The sequence below is a fragment of the Corvus kubaryi genome, unplaced genomic scaffold (assembly GCF_017639235.1).
Source record: "Corvus kubaryi isolate FWS band 111438036 unplaced genomic scaffold, C.kubaryi_AGA036_p1.0 37392, whole genome shotgun sequence".
NCBI classification, from domain to species: domain Eukaryota; kingdom Metazoa; phylum Chordata; class Aves; order Passeriformes; family Corvidae; genus Corvus; species Corvus kubaryi.
The window spans coordinates 4108639-4122418 of record NW_024581131.1 but is presented as its reverse complement, the minus strand read 5'-3'; the positions used below and the strand labels follow the sequence as shown (position 1 = coordinate 4122418).

The 13780-nt window shown below is 45.8% G+C and overlaps 1 protein-coding gene across 8 annotated transcripts in view; it reads right to left on the bottom strand.

Moving 5' to 3' along the window:
- LOC121669610 (oxysterol-binding protein-related protein 5-like) overlaps positions 1–13780 on the bottom strand; it is a 138717-nt gene that overhangs the window by 91270 nt on the left and 33667 nt on the right. The window contains exons 1-2 of one of the 8 annotated variants that reach the window (XM_042038767.1): positions 7410–7506; positions 6929–7109 (exon numbers count right to left, since the gene is read on the bottom strand). The exons of 3 other annotated variants lie outside the window; for them this stretch is intronic. In XM_042038767.1, coding sequence (XP_041894701.1) covers positions 6929–6979 — 51 coding nt within the window. In that variant the 5' untranslated portion in view covers positions 6980–7109; positions 7410–7506. 4 more of the 8 variants (XM_042038771.1, XM_042038772.1, XM_042038766.1 and 1 more) reach the window with 4 other exon arrangements.

The following is a 13780-nucleotide window of genomic DNA, read 5'->3' as shown; positions in this document are numbered from 1 at the left end:
ATGCCAAGACAGTGAGCTGGTGTGTTTTTACATGGGGTACACAACTGCACACCTTGTGATCTGCTCAGGCTCTCAAACAAGGGGGGCAGAGGGAAGCAACAGCACCAGCTGCCGCAGCTCCAGCACGGGAAGAGCAGCAGAGGCGGGTGCTGGCGGATGGCACGGAGAGCTGGGGTGCACCCACTCAACCTGCCCAGGGACTCAAGATGTTGCAACTTGCTCCAAGCAGAAAAGAGCAGCAAACCACGGCTTTCTCTGCAGTGTGGGCAAAGCACGGAGGGAGCAGAGCCTCCGGGGAGCCATGCTCCACTGCAGTGCCTTCAGAGCTGCAATGGCATTTGCTGGGTGTGCCCCTGCTTGTGTAGCTTCAGGCTTGGCTGGAGGGTGCAATCTGCTTCTTCACGCTATTTCCACAGTCATTTTCACTTGGAGTGCCTGCTGTTTCCTTTCATGAACTGCTGCATCCCTGAGGTACAAAGGGCAGAAAACTCTTCTAGCAAAACCTGGCAGTCAGCAATAGAGAGGGGAAAATAAATTATTAAGGACCACATTGGGGCAGGTTTTCTTTCTATCTGTCTTGAGCAAAACTTAAATCACTTCTTCCTTCCCCCATCATGGCTACAGTAATAATGCACAACTATTCATTATCCTCATCTTAACTAGAAAAGCCTCCTTCAATTTAGCACTTAATATAATTATGGTAAATTAAATAGTGTCTAGAAAAAGTCTTACTTTTTCAGAGCTATTATCTTACCTCTATGAAACTCTATCAGTTAAAAGTGAAGCTAGCTATTAAACAATAAGGGTTTGTAGCTATTCAGTGAGCAGAAAAGTGAGATGTTCAGTGGAAAATTGTTCAAATTCTATTTCTAAATTCAATACCACATCTCCAAGGGAAAACGGGAGAATCTCATTAATGATATCGCAGCGTCCCTCTCGCAGTGCAGAGATAGTACTTGAGCACCAATTCTCTGTTCACTTGCCTTCACCCCAACACTTTTCTTTTCTAATATGAGGGGGAAAAAATCTGCATTTTATAAAATCACAAGGTAAATTATTGCCTTTGTGTGCTTTCAGCAAAAGCTCTCTCTGGCTAATGATGCATCATTAATCTGATTTCTGCAAGAGACATACAGGATAAAAAGACTTGGCTGCCATGAAGTCAATGGGAAAACACACAGACTTTGAGAGGGTCACGATAAACAAAACCAAAAGCCATAAATTTCCACACTGCCACTCTGAAAAAAAATAAAAACACAGAGCATCTACAACAGGTACTCAAGAGAGCCTTTTGGTAAATGGTTGTTCTGTGTTCTCCTAAATAAATCAAATGCTGGCTTGATAATACTTGGAGTGATACTAGAAGCATTATTTTTAACACAACATAAGCATACCAGCCATCAGGCATAAAATATTAAGCAGGAGACATCTTTAATATATTGCTTTTCAACAACTGGGGGAACATTAGCAATAATTAGCAGCCAGCACTGGAACTGCTCTCTGCTAACTGTGCATCTTGTGGGTAACAGCAAGTCTTATGTTAACACAGCGATGTCAGCTAACAACAGCTTTATGGCAGAGAACAGCATATTGTGCATTTCTGGGAAAAGGAACCTTTAGTGCTGTGGGGATTAATATGGTTAAATTGCTTCTGAGTCACAGCCTGTTGTTGCTCAATATTTCTCAACTTGGTCCCTACCTACCTTTTATTTCCTCATGGGGATGCACCTGTTCAAAGAGAATAAAACTGCCACTGTTGCACCCACTGTCTTAGCTCATTTAGACAAGTTATTCAGTATCTTGCTTACATAATGAGGTTCTTTTTATTTATATTGCAGAACAGCCCAGCAGAATCCAAGACAATGCTGCATTAAATATTGTGTGAATTTACAATGAGAGACCTTGAACAAAGACCAAAGAACACATAATCCAGGCAGAGAGAGGATGAAAAAGGCATGGAAAGGTGATTGACACACCCTGGCCATGTACCTTCTCAGGGTACTCAGAAATGAGAGACCCTACACTACGCTTCTCAGATATACTCATGGCTAGGGGATCACCCAGCTTCTCAGCGCACCTCACCCTCTTGGAAAAGAAAGCTTTCAGCACCTACGCTGAGGGATTCCACAAGACAGAACTTGAACACCAGCTTGGGAAAAACTAGGTTAGATGCCTGACAGTCTAGGCTTGGTTTACACAGCCTCCAGCCCTGTCCACAAGTGGAGCTCCCCAAGTCTACTGCAATGCATAGGTGTATGAATAAATACAGGTATTAAAAAATGAGTGCAGGTGTGCCAAGGTGCGTCCCATGACCTGGAGTCCAGAGAGAAATTCAGGCAGTAACAGCAGTTTGATTACAGGCAACAAAGCCTGGGTGGCTCGTCAGTCAAAAAAACCCCAGAACAACCAAACCAAACCAAAACCCACAACCCCAAAAAACCTCCTCAACAACCAAGAAATTGGGCCTCATTTGCATCCACTGAACCTGAATTAAAACAAAACAAAACAATCTTATACATGATTATACACATCCTTATCAAATTAGATCTCCTCTTCAATGAGAAAGGTTACAAAGTCAGAGCAAGACAAGGAGGCTGGGCCAAATGACAGATGTTAAATGGAAAGAAGGAAATCTACTATAAAGGAAACTGTAAAATACAAAGACTGTGTATTTCATATCTAACACACCTGTGTCCTGCTCTAGACTGACAATAACAGAACTCCATGGAAGGCAGTTTAAATTACTGCCTTGCCCACTAGCACTGTAATCTGTACAGTGCATTCAGTGCTCACTGAAAGCCTTCATAGTCCAAGTAAGGATTTACAAATTTACAAAAAAAAAAAAAAAATTGCTTAGACCTGAACTGTCTTTGACCCACATATGAAAGAAAAGGTCATGAAATGATCTGCAAATCCAGATTACTTTCCTTAGTAGGGTAAGGGAAAAAAAAATAATTCACTGCATCAGCAACTGTCAGGCTTACAGCAGTGCATGAGGTTCTTTTTCGAGGCAACACAGCAAGAAAAGACAGAAAGATTCACCTTATAAAATGGAAATCTCATTTATTTGCATCCATGCCAGGAGCTTGCCAGAATAATCACCCTGACAGAGCATTAATTCCAGTGGCAATTTCACATTCACATTTCAGGGGTTTTACAGATGAGCCAGCAGCAGCTCCCCGAATGAGCTGTGCAATGTTTGATAAAGTGTACAAAAGCCTTGGTGACCTCCTACTACTACATAAAAGTGATTCTCTCCTGATGCTGAAGTCATACCAAAAAGAGAAAGTACAAAAATATCAAAACAATAACAAAAAAAATTTAAATGGTTCTTTTCATTCTGCCAAGATTACCCACAATGATCAACAGTTACCCACACCATGCAATGGAGTAGAATTTCCTTCGTCTCCTTACTGGGACGTGGCTATATATTGCTGCGTGGAGAGAATTCCCCATCATTTTTATCTGAGAAAAGAGCAAATCAATTCAACAAAGCAATCCTAGCATAGGCTTTGCACTCTTAACTGGCATCAAACAACACAGATAACAAAAGCCAAGCTGTTTCTGCAGTACTGCAGGTCGGAAGGAACAATGACACTACAACAGTTGTCTGGAACAAAATTCATTAGCATGACAATTAAAGTGCTTTTTAGAGCAATCTCATGATTTTGCCGAGAGAAAACTGAAGGAGAGCTAGCAGGACACAGCTTTTGTGCCTGAAGTGCTGGGATGCAGAAGGACCAAGTTCACATTTAAGCTTTCCACTCAACACAGAACGAGACATTTCATCCCGCGATGCCTCTCTGCCACATCTGATAGATAAGCAGCATGTCTGCTTTTATCTCGGCCTCTGCTGATCGATTTAGACAGCACACCCTTCAGGACTCTACTACAGTAGCATTCCAGTTTGGGAATACACATAAAATAGCTATTACATTATTCCTTGGGGGTACAATTTCACATTGATTGATTCACTGACAGATCAGATAGGATGAAGCAGGCAGGCTCCATGTTGATTCCCCCCCTCCCCCCCTCCAAGGAGACCTGCACACGTCCCAGTTTATTAAGGATGTGAGTATTTCTCTCTTGCCTTTAGCGGGTTAATTTTTCTCTGATGCTATAATCATGCAAACTGGGTTGCCAAAACACGCAAACTCATAAAGCCCTGCAGTCAATTCCCAGTAAGTTGAAGCTTGGCATGGAGTTTAACAAAACACATAGAAAAACTACTATCAAGAAGATTGCCAGCACGGTAAAGTTATTGATATTGGAACAGAGCACAGACCTCAGTGACACATTGCAAAAAGAAAGCCCAGGTATACAGCTGTCTGTTTATTAAACAAAGAGGAGAACTGAGCCTTTTCAATTCAGACTTTGATTTATACACATATAAATCCTTCAATCCGAAAGGAGTGCAAAGGAAAAAAATGGCACAATTTCAACTGTAGCTCTATAAACTCTGAGACTAAAGAACAAGGGATATGCCCATGTTTTTTATGCAGCTTGAAAGAGATTAAAAAGCACCACCACACAAGCAGCCGGACTATTCTAACCTAAAAAAAAAATAAATCCCCCTTTCACATCACTCCCCTTCTGTGATGGACAGAAACCATTTACAAGTAACTCTTACTAGCCTGCTGTTAGCTGCTTCCAATTTTGCAGAATATTCCCTTCTTGTCCCTTGATCTTTTTGTATTACACAGATGCATATACAGTTCCTGGAGCCACCTGATGCAAGCACAACACTCCCACGCCTTGAGCAGAGAAAGAGTATTTCAATAATTTAAAAATGTGGAAACCTGGGCAGTTTGTACACTGCTCCTTAGTCCTCCACAGAGGCTCAGCAGCTACTTATCAAAAGGGTGTTTTTCAGGATGGTTGTCTCCTTCCTCCTTCATTGCATGACCAGAAAGAGCCACAGTGGTGGGGAGGAGCTGGGATGAAGGCAGAACCTGTGATTTGGACACAGCCCTGTACAATTAAATGCACCACAACCACACAGCTCCAAAATGAGGGCTGAGCAGCACCTGGGAGGAGTTTGCTCTGTCTCAGACGCCTGGTGCTCCAAAGCACAGCATAAACACAGTGACAGTCAGGAGCCTCCATGAGGAGTGAGCAAGCCCAGACCCACACTGAGACATGCTGGCAGAGCAGGTCACCGTCATTCCTGCCCAAACTCGTGTGTATTTGGCATTTGGATTGTTCCCATTCCCTCAGCTGCTTCTTGTGTTTCCTTTACCTTAGTAACCACAGCAGGCATGCACAAACACCTACAATGTGCTGCCAGAGACATCTCATGTTGAGGAGTGGAGGCGTGAGGAGCAGCCTTTCTGGTTGAGAAAACACTGTGCTATTAATGCTCCAAAGGCAGGGAGGTCAGGAGAAAAAACACTAAATGCAGCTTTTCCCCCAAATAAAACAGGAGATCAAATAGCACAAACCTGTGCAGTTGCACAGGCGGGTCTGTGCTCCGCAGCTCGGAAGCAGCAGGGCCCTGCTGACACACTTCAGGGCAGTTTCATTTTTACCTCTTCAGCCCCAGATCCAGCACTAAAAGACCTTCAGCACTGGCAACACTGACAATCTCACAATTCCCTCCAGCAGGTAACAGCTCTCTTGGACATGAAGTGAGTCTAACCCAATTCAGATTAGCGTAACCAAAATTTTTATGATCTATGAACATAGTAAGAATTAGTCGGGTCTCAGTTTTGCTCTGAGCACGGCACACTGATTTCAAACACTGCACTTTACCGATTATAGGAAGGGCCTTTCCTTAGAGATATCCTGGGTTCCAAACCACAGCACTGTATCAGAGAGCCATTTTGCTCCTGCTGTAGCCAAGAAAGCACCTTGCTAAATATCTAATCCAGCAATGGAAACTGAACCACCTGTACTGTACAAGCCTCCCTCCCACTCACCTGATGAATCAGTTTTGCAATAAAGCACATGAAAATTATATTAAGCACCATGAAAAGATTAGAGCAGTAAATCCGCCTTTCAGTTACTTTCATGCATCACCATGATTAAATCATTCCTTAGGTTCACTTTGTCCACTTCAAACCAAAATAGGCGGTGGGCAGGACTATGGCCTGCATTTTCTCCCTGCAATCACAGAACTGGTGTCTGTACCTCCATCAATAGTGCCACAAAGTAACCCCTGGAGCTGAAACTGACTCCCTTGCTGCCCCCACGCCCTTTCAGCCCAGCTCAGCTGTCCCCCTGCTTGCCCGGCCGGGATGGGGACACTCCCAGGGTCACCTCCCATCCCACTAGGAGCTGCCCAGCCGAGAACACCCATTCTTCTCTTCTGGCAAGAGAACTTACCACACACAAAGCCTGGCTTGAGGCTTCTGTCTCTCCCTCCCCACTCACACCGCTTTGGAAACTTGCTGCCAAGGAGGAAAGGTGGCAGCTGGGGACACATCCAATGCAGTGGCTGTTCTCTGCTGTACAGACATTGCTGAATACTGTTGTTATCTCGTACATCAGTGCAAGGAGGGGGAAGGAATATTTTGACAACAAAGATACTGCTGCAGCTGGATGCAATGAGGTGACTACACAGTTTAAAGAACTTTCCCCCTCACTTATGTTAAACAATTGTTTCACACTACAACACTTTAGGTTTGCATAGCACTTGAAAAATACGGTTTCTGATCCAGCAGACAGTTGCACGTGCTTATATTTTTATTTCTCTAGGAATGCTGCCTTGCTTCACTTAGTGCAAGCTAAAAGCATTTCCAAACGAAGCTTTCCAAAATCTGGTTTTTAGATAGTGATGCTTCTGGTCTCCACTGTGGTATCTGTCAAAGCGCCTATAGGAAAGGTAATTACTATTGTCAATTAAATGTAGCCAAGTAGTAACAGTGCGGTCTCCTTACTAGTTCCTCACCATGCTGGAAGAAGTACATTAAAAATGCGTTCCACCTACCAGATATTCCCACATGTCTAAAGAAATCAGGTCTCCTTGACAGCACGCCATCCACACGCCACACCGGCCTCTTGCTGGCCCCCCAGCCCTGCCATGCCGAGATGTCGGGGGGCAGGGGGGTCACCCCACAGCTCCCATCGCCAAACCCCAAAAGGCACACGTAGAAACGGCGACGCACAACCTGGGCACAAAGCACGGGCAGAGGCGGCAGGGTTACCCTCCCAGCGCTCAGGCCCTCACCAAAATCACGCCGCTCGCAAGACGACGCTGGGGTACCACGTTATACTTAAAAACAGGCAACCTGGCAGCGCGGGGTACAAGAAGAACAGCTAGCACGGGAGGCGGGGGAATGGATTTATTAGGATAATTTAGGGCGGGGAGTGGTATATGCTTTTATAGAGTATTTCGGGGAGGATGGCTTTGGGGGGTTCGGGGGAGGACGTGGCTTTTGGGGGCAGGGGGGAAGCCCGGCGCGTCTTACCTGGCCGGGGCGGCCGAGCCCCCGCGCGGTGCCGCCCTCAGCACGCCGCGCCCCGCCGCCGCATCGCCGGGACACGCGTGGGACGGGAGCGGGGACACGCGTGGGCCCCGCCGAGCCGCTCGCTGCCCCGGCGGCACGGAAAGCGCGCAGCGCCGGGCCGCGGCCGGACAGCTGCTCGGGGGAGGCGGCGGCAGGAAATACCAAAAGACTGATCCAACCACGCTAGGGAGAGAGGGAGGGAAGAGAGGGGGGAATGGAGAAGAAAAATAGAGGGAGAAAAAAATAAAAACGGAGCGGAGGGGGGGAAAAAAAAGGAAAGGAAACGTGCAAAATCCGGGCGGGATCGGCGCGGCGCGGAGCTGGCGCGGTGCTCGGCTCCCCGCGGGAGCGCCCCCGGGGAGCTCCCCGGCTTCTCCCGGCCGGAGCTCGGCTCCCTTCAGTTTGTTATTCCCCCCCACACTCCCCGCAGTTTGTTTCTTTCTTCTCCTCGGCACAGGGAGAGCCTGAAGCCAAGGCAGAGTAAATAAAGCAAAACCACCAACCTCCTAAACAAGAATCAGGCGGACCCCCCGGCCAGCAGGCAGCAAGCCATCCCTGGGGTTCACTGACGCCACGCGCAAGATAATGGAGAAAAGCCAACCTGGGGGAATCACCACGGCGAAGCCCTGCAGCTGCAGGAGCAGTTTGTCTCAGCATCCAGCCACACGCCGACGCCGTGGCTCAAAGGCGCCCGTGCAATATGCAGCCCTGACACGCAGCTGGGCACGCTCCCAGCTTCGCCTGTGCATCCAGAGCGAAAAATCAATCCCATGGCAAGCACGGACCCCTAAGCTCCTCCAGACGAGGAGGACAGTCCAATCATCGCATCCCTGGCCGCAGCCCGCCTGCCCTTCGGGGGAGGCATGACTTTACAGGCAGCAGCGTATCTGGTAAAGCATCACGGCAGAAAACGACCCAGCCACACGCATTTAAGTGCTGCTTCCTCTCGCCTTCACTCTGTGAGTCCCACGGTTCAGCACTGGACCAAAAACAAGAAGCCAAGCGGACTTCACACCGCCTTCATCTCCATGGGAAAAGGGGTAGCAGAGTTAAAAGGCACCCAAACTTTCTGAAACCGAAATCACATGAAGGGATAATGTGAGCAGCATGAGTCTGATTTGCATCACTAAAGTCTGAATCACCCAAGTACAGCTGAAGCTTTGGTGCAAAATACAGCATGAAGCTCAGACTCATGCTCCTGAAACCAGAAGCCTTAAATCATGTGCCTGAAGTGCTCTGCTACCCCACCCTTCACAGAAAAAGCCAGCTCCTTTTTCTTTTTAGTATGTGTAGCCTCTGAACCAAGACAAAGACCACTAGCTCTGATGTTCCTCATACTACCCAGGAAGCCAGCTTCCAGTGCTAAAAACCAGCAACTCATTACTTGAAAAGGTCTCCCAAATCTTAATGAAAAATCCTGAATTCACCCAAAGCTGCAAGCTCAGCTTGGACCAGGGCACAATTTCTCTTGCTCACTGCCTCCAGCCAACTCCAGCCCATGCACGGACTACAAGGCTTCACCCTGCACCACTGATACCCATTTACCTAATGCAGTAGAGGTAGATGATTTTCTGCTAATGAGCTCAGTGGGACATAGAGCAGAATGCACTATACCTATCTAGGAGTAGAGCATGGTGCTGGAAGGAGAAGTCACCATCCATTTTTGCTCTTTCCTGGAAGTTCTTGTACAAAGCAGAACTATGAACAGATCGTAAACTATGAACAGCTCACACACCCTAAGCTGTCCCTGCTATTCAGGAGTCACCACAGCCCTTCTCTACCCTGTAAATAAGCCCCTGAATCACTTGCATAGGGCAGGTGATTTTAAGTTCACCTGTATTTGTTGTGATTTCTGCCATCATCCATAAGGTGTGGAGAGTTGTCATGATTCCAGCTTCCTTCAAGTTAGTCAGGATTTTGACTTAATCCTCACCAAAACTTCACCCTGTGGGCAAGCCTGTACTGTGCAATGGGGCAGGGCACTGCATGGAGATGCCAAGGCCTCTCATCATCCTGGGCACTGCCAGGTTGAGCCACCCTCTTAGAGAGCAAAGCAGCTCCCCCTGCTTCATACTGCCTTCTCACTCTCCCTGCTGCCTCCTGTCCTGTCCGTTCCAGGCCACACTGGGATCCTTTCTGTGTCCTCCACTCCCTTTACCCTTCTGCTTTTAGAGTTGGAACATTCAAATGCAGCCAGGTAGTTTGCCAGCACCTTGTCTGGTACAAATGTCTTTCTAACTAAACCATGGGCTTGACATTGGTCCGGCTGTCTGTCTCCAGACTGGCTTTGTCCCACCGTGGCTTCTCGGCTAGTTTGGTACAGAGATCTACAGTTTTTAGCATCCTACATGAACCTCAGTGGGACTTAGAGTTCACTTCCCAGGGATTTCCATTTTAAACGTTTTTTTAAAACCCTTCTAAAAGTGCTTTGGTGAAAGATTTCTACTAAATTATTTTCTTATCAGGCACTCATTCCATGATTACTAGTGTTTCTTCTGTTCACTGCCACATTGCCACACACCACTCATTTGATAAAAAACTGAGCGTCCAAAATTATTTCTGTCAAAACTTAGAGACCCCCATAAAAATAATAATACATTGTTTTCCTATGTGCTCTAGCACAGTGCGTGTGGCATTAGTGACATGGATACACAGAGCAATGCTTGTCAGTTAAATTGTCAATATTTTGTCTGTAAACTGGACCACCAGAGAAAATTTACCTCAGACTGATGCTTTGCATCATGCAGCCACAGCATTTCTTACGGTCCAGGGAGTCCAGAACTTGCATTTGCTGTGTCTTCAGGCCTTGCACCAGATGGGTCCTCTGACTCTGGTTTAAAGCAATCCATCACTTGCCTGTCTGTCTGTCAAAGCTGGGACCTGGACCTGTTATCCCTTTATAAGTCCCCCACAGAAATGGGGGGACCAAACAAGGCAAACACTAATATTTTTAAAGACCATTTTTCACAGCTCTCTAGTGTCTGTTCCGTTAACAAGCATTCAGAGGACACATCTGCTGGTTATGTGCTGTCTGCAGTCCATGCAGATACACCTGAGCTGTGCATAAAACCCTGAGTGGGTAGATGTGGAGTACAGAGCTCATAACCCAGCCCTGCACTTGGGGTGAGCTTTGCTGTGTCCTAACGCCACCTGAGCTCCCTAGCTTAAAGCTAATTCTTCAGTGTCCCCCAGATACGATATATCCCTTTGACAAAAGCTCTCTGATGGATGTACCTTGCAGTTAGAGCTGAGGACCCTTCTGGCTTCAGCTCTCCTTTGCAAGAAATCAGTGTTCCTTTTAGGGGGTTTGCAGCTGTGTTATTTCCTTTGGGCATTTGCCGGTGTTTGCAACACTTAACGTTCCCACCACAGCAACATAGCTCTGTCCTAAAAGGGCTTGTAAACTGGTCTGAACTCTATCATAAACAAGGGTGACAAAAGCAGCAAAGCACAGTAAGCTTTAATTCTAGTGCTGGGAGAGTCAAGTCAGGGTGTTTCAACTGTTTACTCCAGTCCTTACAATCCAATAATGCAACTCAAAGACTTTGATAGTCAGAACACTGGAAAGCAGTTATCTCCTGTCTTTTTATGACAACCCTTAGAGATGTGCAACAACACAGTATCAGTGTTGTCTAAAAACTGTGATAAATGCAGACAGGGAGGTGAGCTGCAGCAACAGACATCACTCAGTTCTCTCAGGTCAGCAGCCTGCCTAGGAAATGGTTGCAGTGCTTTCCCGTGCATCTTCCTTTTCAGATCCTCCACCTTTCACAACTGCTGAATGAGCTCCTCTTTCCCCCAACAGAGCTCAGACCCCACCTGTGTGAACTATAAACTCATATTCATTTTGTAGAGTCCAGCAGACTTGCATTTTATGCTTTCCTGCATCTCACAACATATCTACGATAGTTCTACAAGCTCCCGTTCATGGCTAGAGAATGGTTAAATACCATTAAAGCCACAAGATATATTTATTGGCCTCTATTAAAATGAAAATGGAGAGGATCATATTCCTATCATTATAATTACTTACACTGGCTCTACAGCCATAACCACATTAATCAGACATCATATGAACGGTTGTTAGCATTGTAAGATACTTGCCCTTGAGCTTATGGCACATAGTGAGATAAGAAGCAGGAAGCTTTAAAACAAATGAGTTTAAAAAAATGTTATTAAACACGGGTCTTTGTGATTAGCCATAAGCTTCAACACAGCTGTATACAATTAATGATAAGGAAAAGATCAGTTTTACCCACAAGTGTTTTCCAGTGCAATGTTCCTTAGCGAAAACATTCAATGCCATATCTGGACAGAGCAGGACTTTCTTGTTAACCTGTGGATACAAAAATGCTGCTAGCAAGAATTTTCTTGCTTCTTTCTAAGCCCGTGGGATACTTTTCTCTCTCATGAAGAGCTTAGCAGAAGTTCTATAAACTATGAACACCTGCGACCTTGTAGAACTATGTTTATGGTACAGTAGAAAAATATTTTGACAATGGATGTTTAGGATTTCTAGCCAGTCCACCCAGGGGGTGACTGATCCTTTGTCCAATTAGACTATGAAGAAAAAAGTCTGTAAAAGAGTTTGTAAAATAATTAAAGAAATCAATCTTGCTGCACAATTGCTACCTGTTAGATCTTCTCTCCTCTCCTCCCTGCGGCTGCAGGATACAGTAATATTTGGTACAGTAATATTAACCAATAGTAGTCTGTCTGTTTAGAGCTCTGAAAAAAACATGTTTGTTCATTTTACATTTTGAAAAACAGAGCTGCTGCTAAACCAGGATCCTAATTGCTAGTTTGCTGGAACAGGTCTCTGGAGAACTTAGTTAGAAAAACCACAAACATGTCCCCGGGAGCCACTGGAGACTGGAGTCCTCTTGTGGCAAAAGGTAGAGGAAAATTTCCAGCGACTGATTACTGCTGAAAGCTGGGACCTAGTAAGAGGTACAGGGAGTATCTGCTTTGTGAAGAGCTTCATGTCACATTGCAGAGCATAAAAGCAGCAGCGTGAAGACTTCGCAGCTGGCAGTGGGCAAGCATCAAAAGGAGCAGGATGCCACAATGTTTTGATACTGCAGACTGTGCTTCTGTTTACTGTGGTAGCTCCTGTCTGTTAGTGTGTTCCCTACTGAGATGATGTTTCTGGCTGGGGCATTTTGGTTTTTTTCTGTCTCTGTTAGCAGAGGTAATTTTTCCTGAGTGGTTTGCTAGCAAGAACTTTTCTCCTGGCTAATATATGCACGGTACAGTATCAGAGGCCAGCTCCTATCCTTCTTATCAGTCTGGTGCTGAGGCGGGCAGATAACACAATTCTAAGGTCTTGTTTAACTCCTGCTGCTGTTAATTCCATCTCCTTTTCTGCTGTGTTGTTCCTGTCTGCAATAGACCCTAGGCCTTGAGCTCATCTGAGGAGACATTTCTATGAATGATGGATGTTGGCCATGTTAGTGCCGTGATCCCTGCCTGGAACAGCACTGCAGAAGATGGAGTAAGTAAATAACCTGCAAGTCTTTCTTTACCCACACACTGTGGTCAGAAGGCTTTCACATACCCACATTTGGGCTTGGGTTGCAGCAAGGAGGCTATCTGACTAGAAGTTTAACCCCTGGGCCAAGCCTCCAAAGCGCTTGTGAGCCCCTCACAGCTCTGATGATCCTGCAAATGAGATTTTGAACTTTCAGGAAAAAGCCTCCAGCAGGAGCTTGTAGCAGAGGCTTTGGAGGCAGCTTTAAAGACCTGCCGGTAGCAAGATAAAAGATCACAGATACTCTTACCTGGTTTATTTTCTCTATCCAGCCTATCAGATGCTTGGATGGTGCCCTGCTTTCTACAAACTTAACCTCAAGTGTGCTTTTCAGGAATCGGAATACAACACCATTTCAACTACTTCACCCCAGACCTCATTCCAGAGAAATCATTTGTGATCTTAGGTATCTTTTAAACAAGACTTCTAGGGCAGACCTTACCTTCCCTACCCTGCAGCCTCACCCATGTGAACTTCTGTCTCAAGGGGTCTCCTTCAGGAATCCTAAATTAAGGTCTGTGTTGGGAAGTAAAACTGTTCCAGATATGCGGGTCTTACTGCAGCTGGAGTCAAATGATGTTTAGTTGTGACTACCCAAGTTCTTAATTTCTTACTGTCCAGCTGAGGCCTGTTCACATCAAGCACCATTGACCTGTTTTGTTTTCCTCCAAATGTCTAAGCCAGCAAACTAAGCTGAATGCTGCCATTACGGCTTTGGTGTAAAAAATAATCAAAGAGTTTGGCTGCCGTTGATTTGCTCCCATAGGCCTGGCCAGTAACTAACTGCAAGTATCATCCTGGA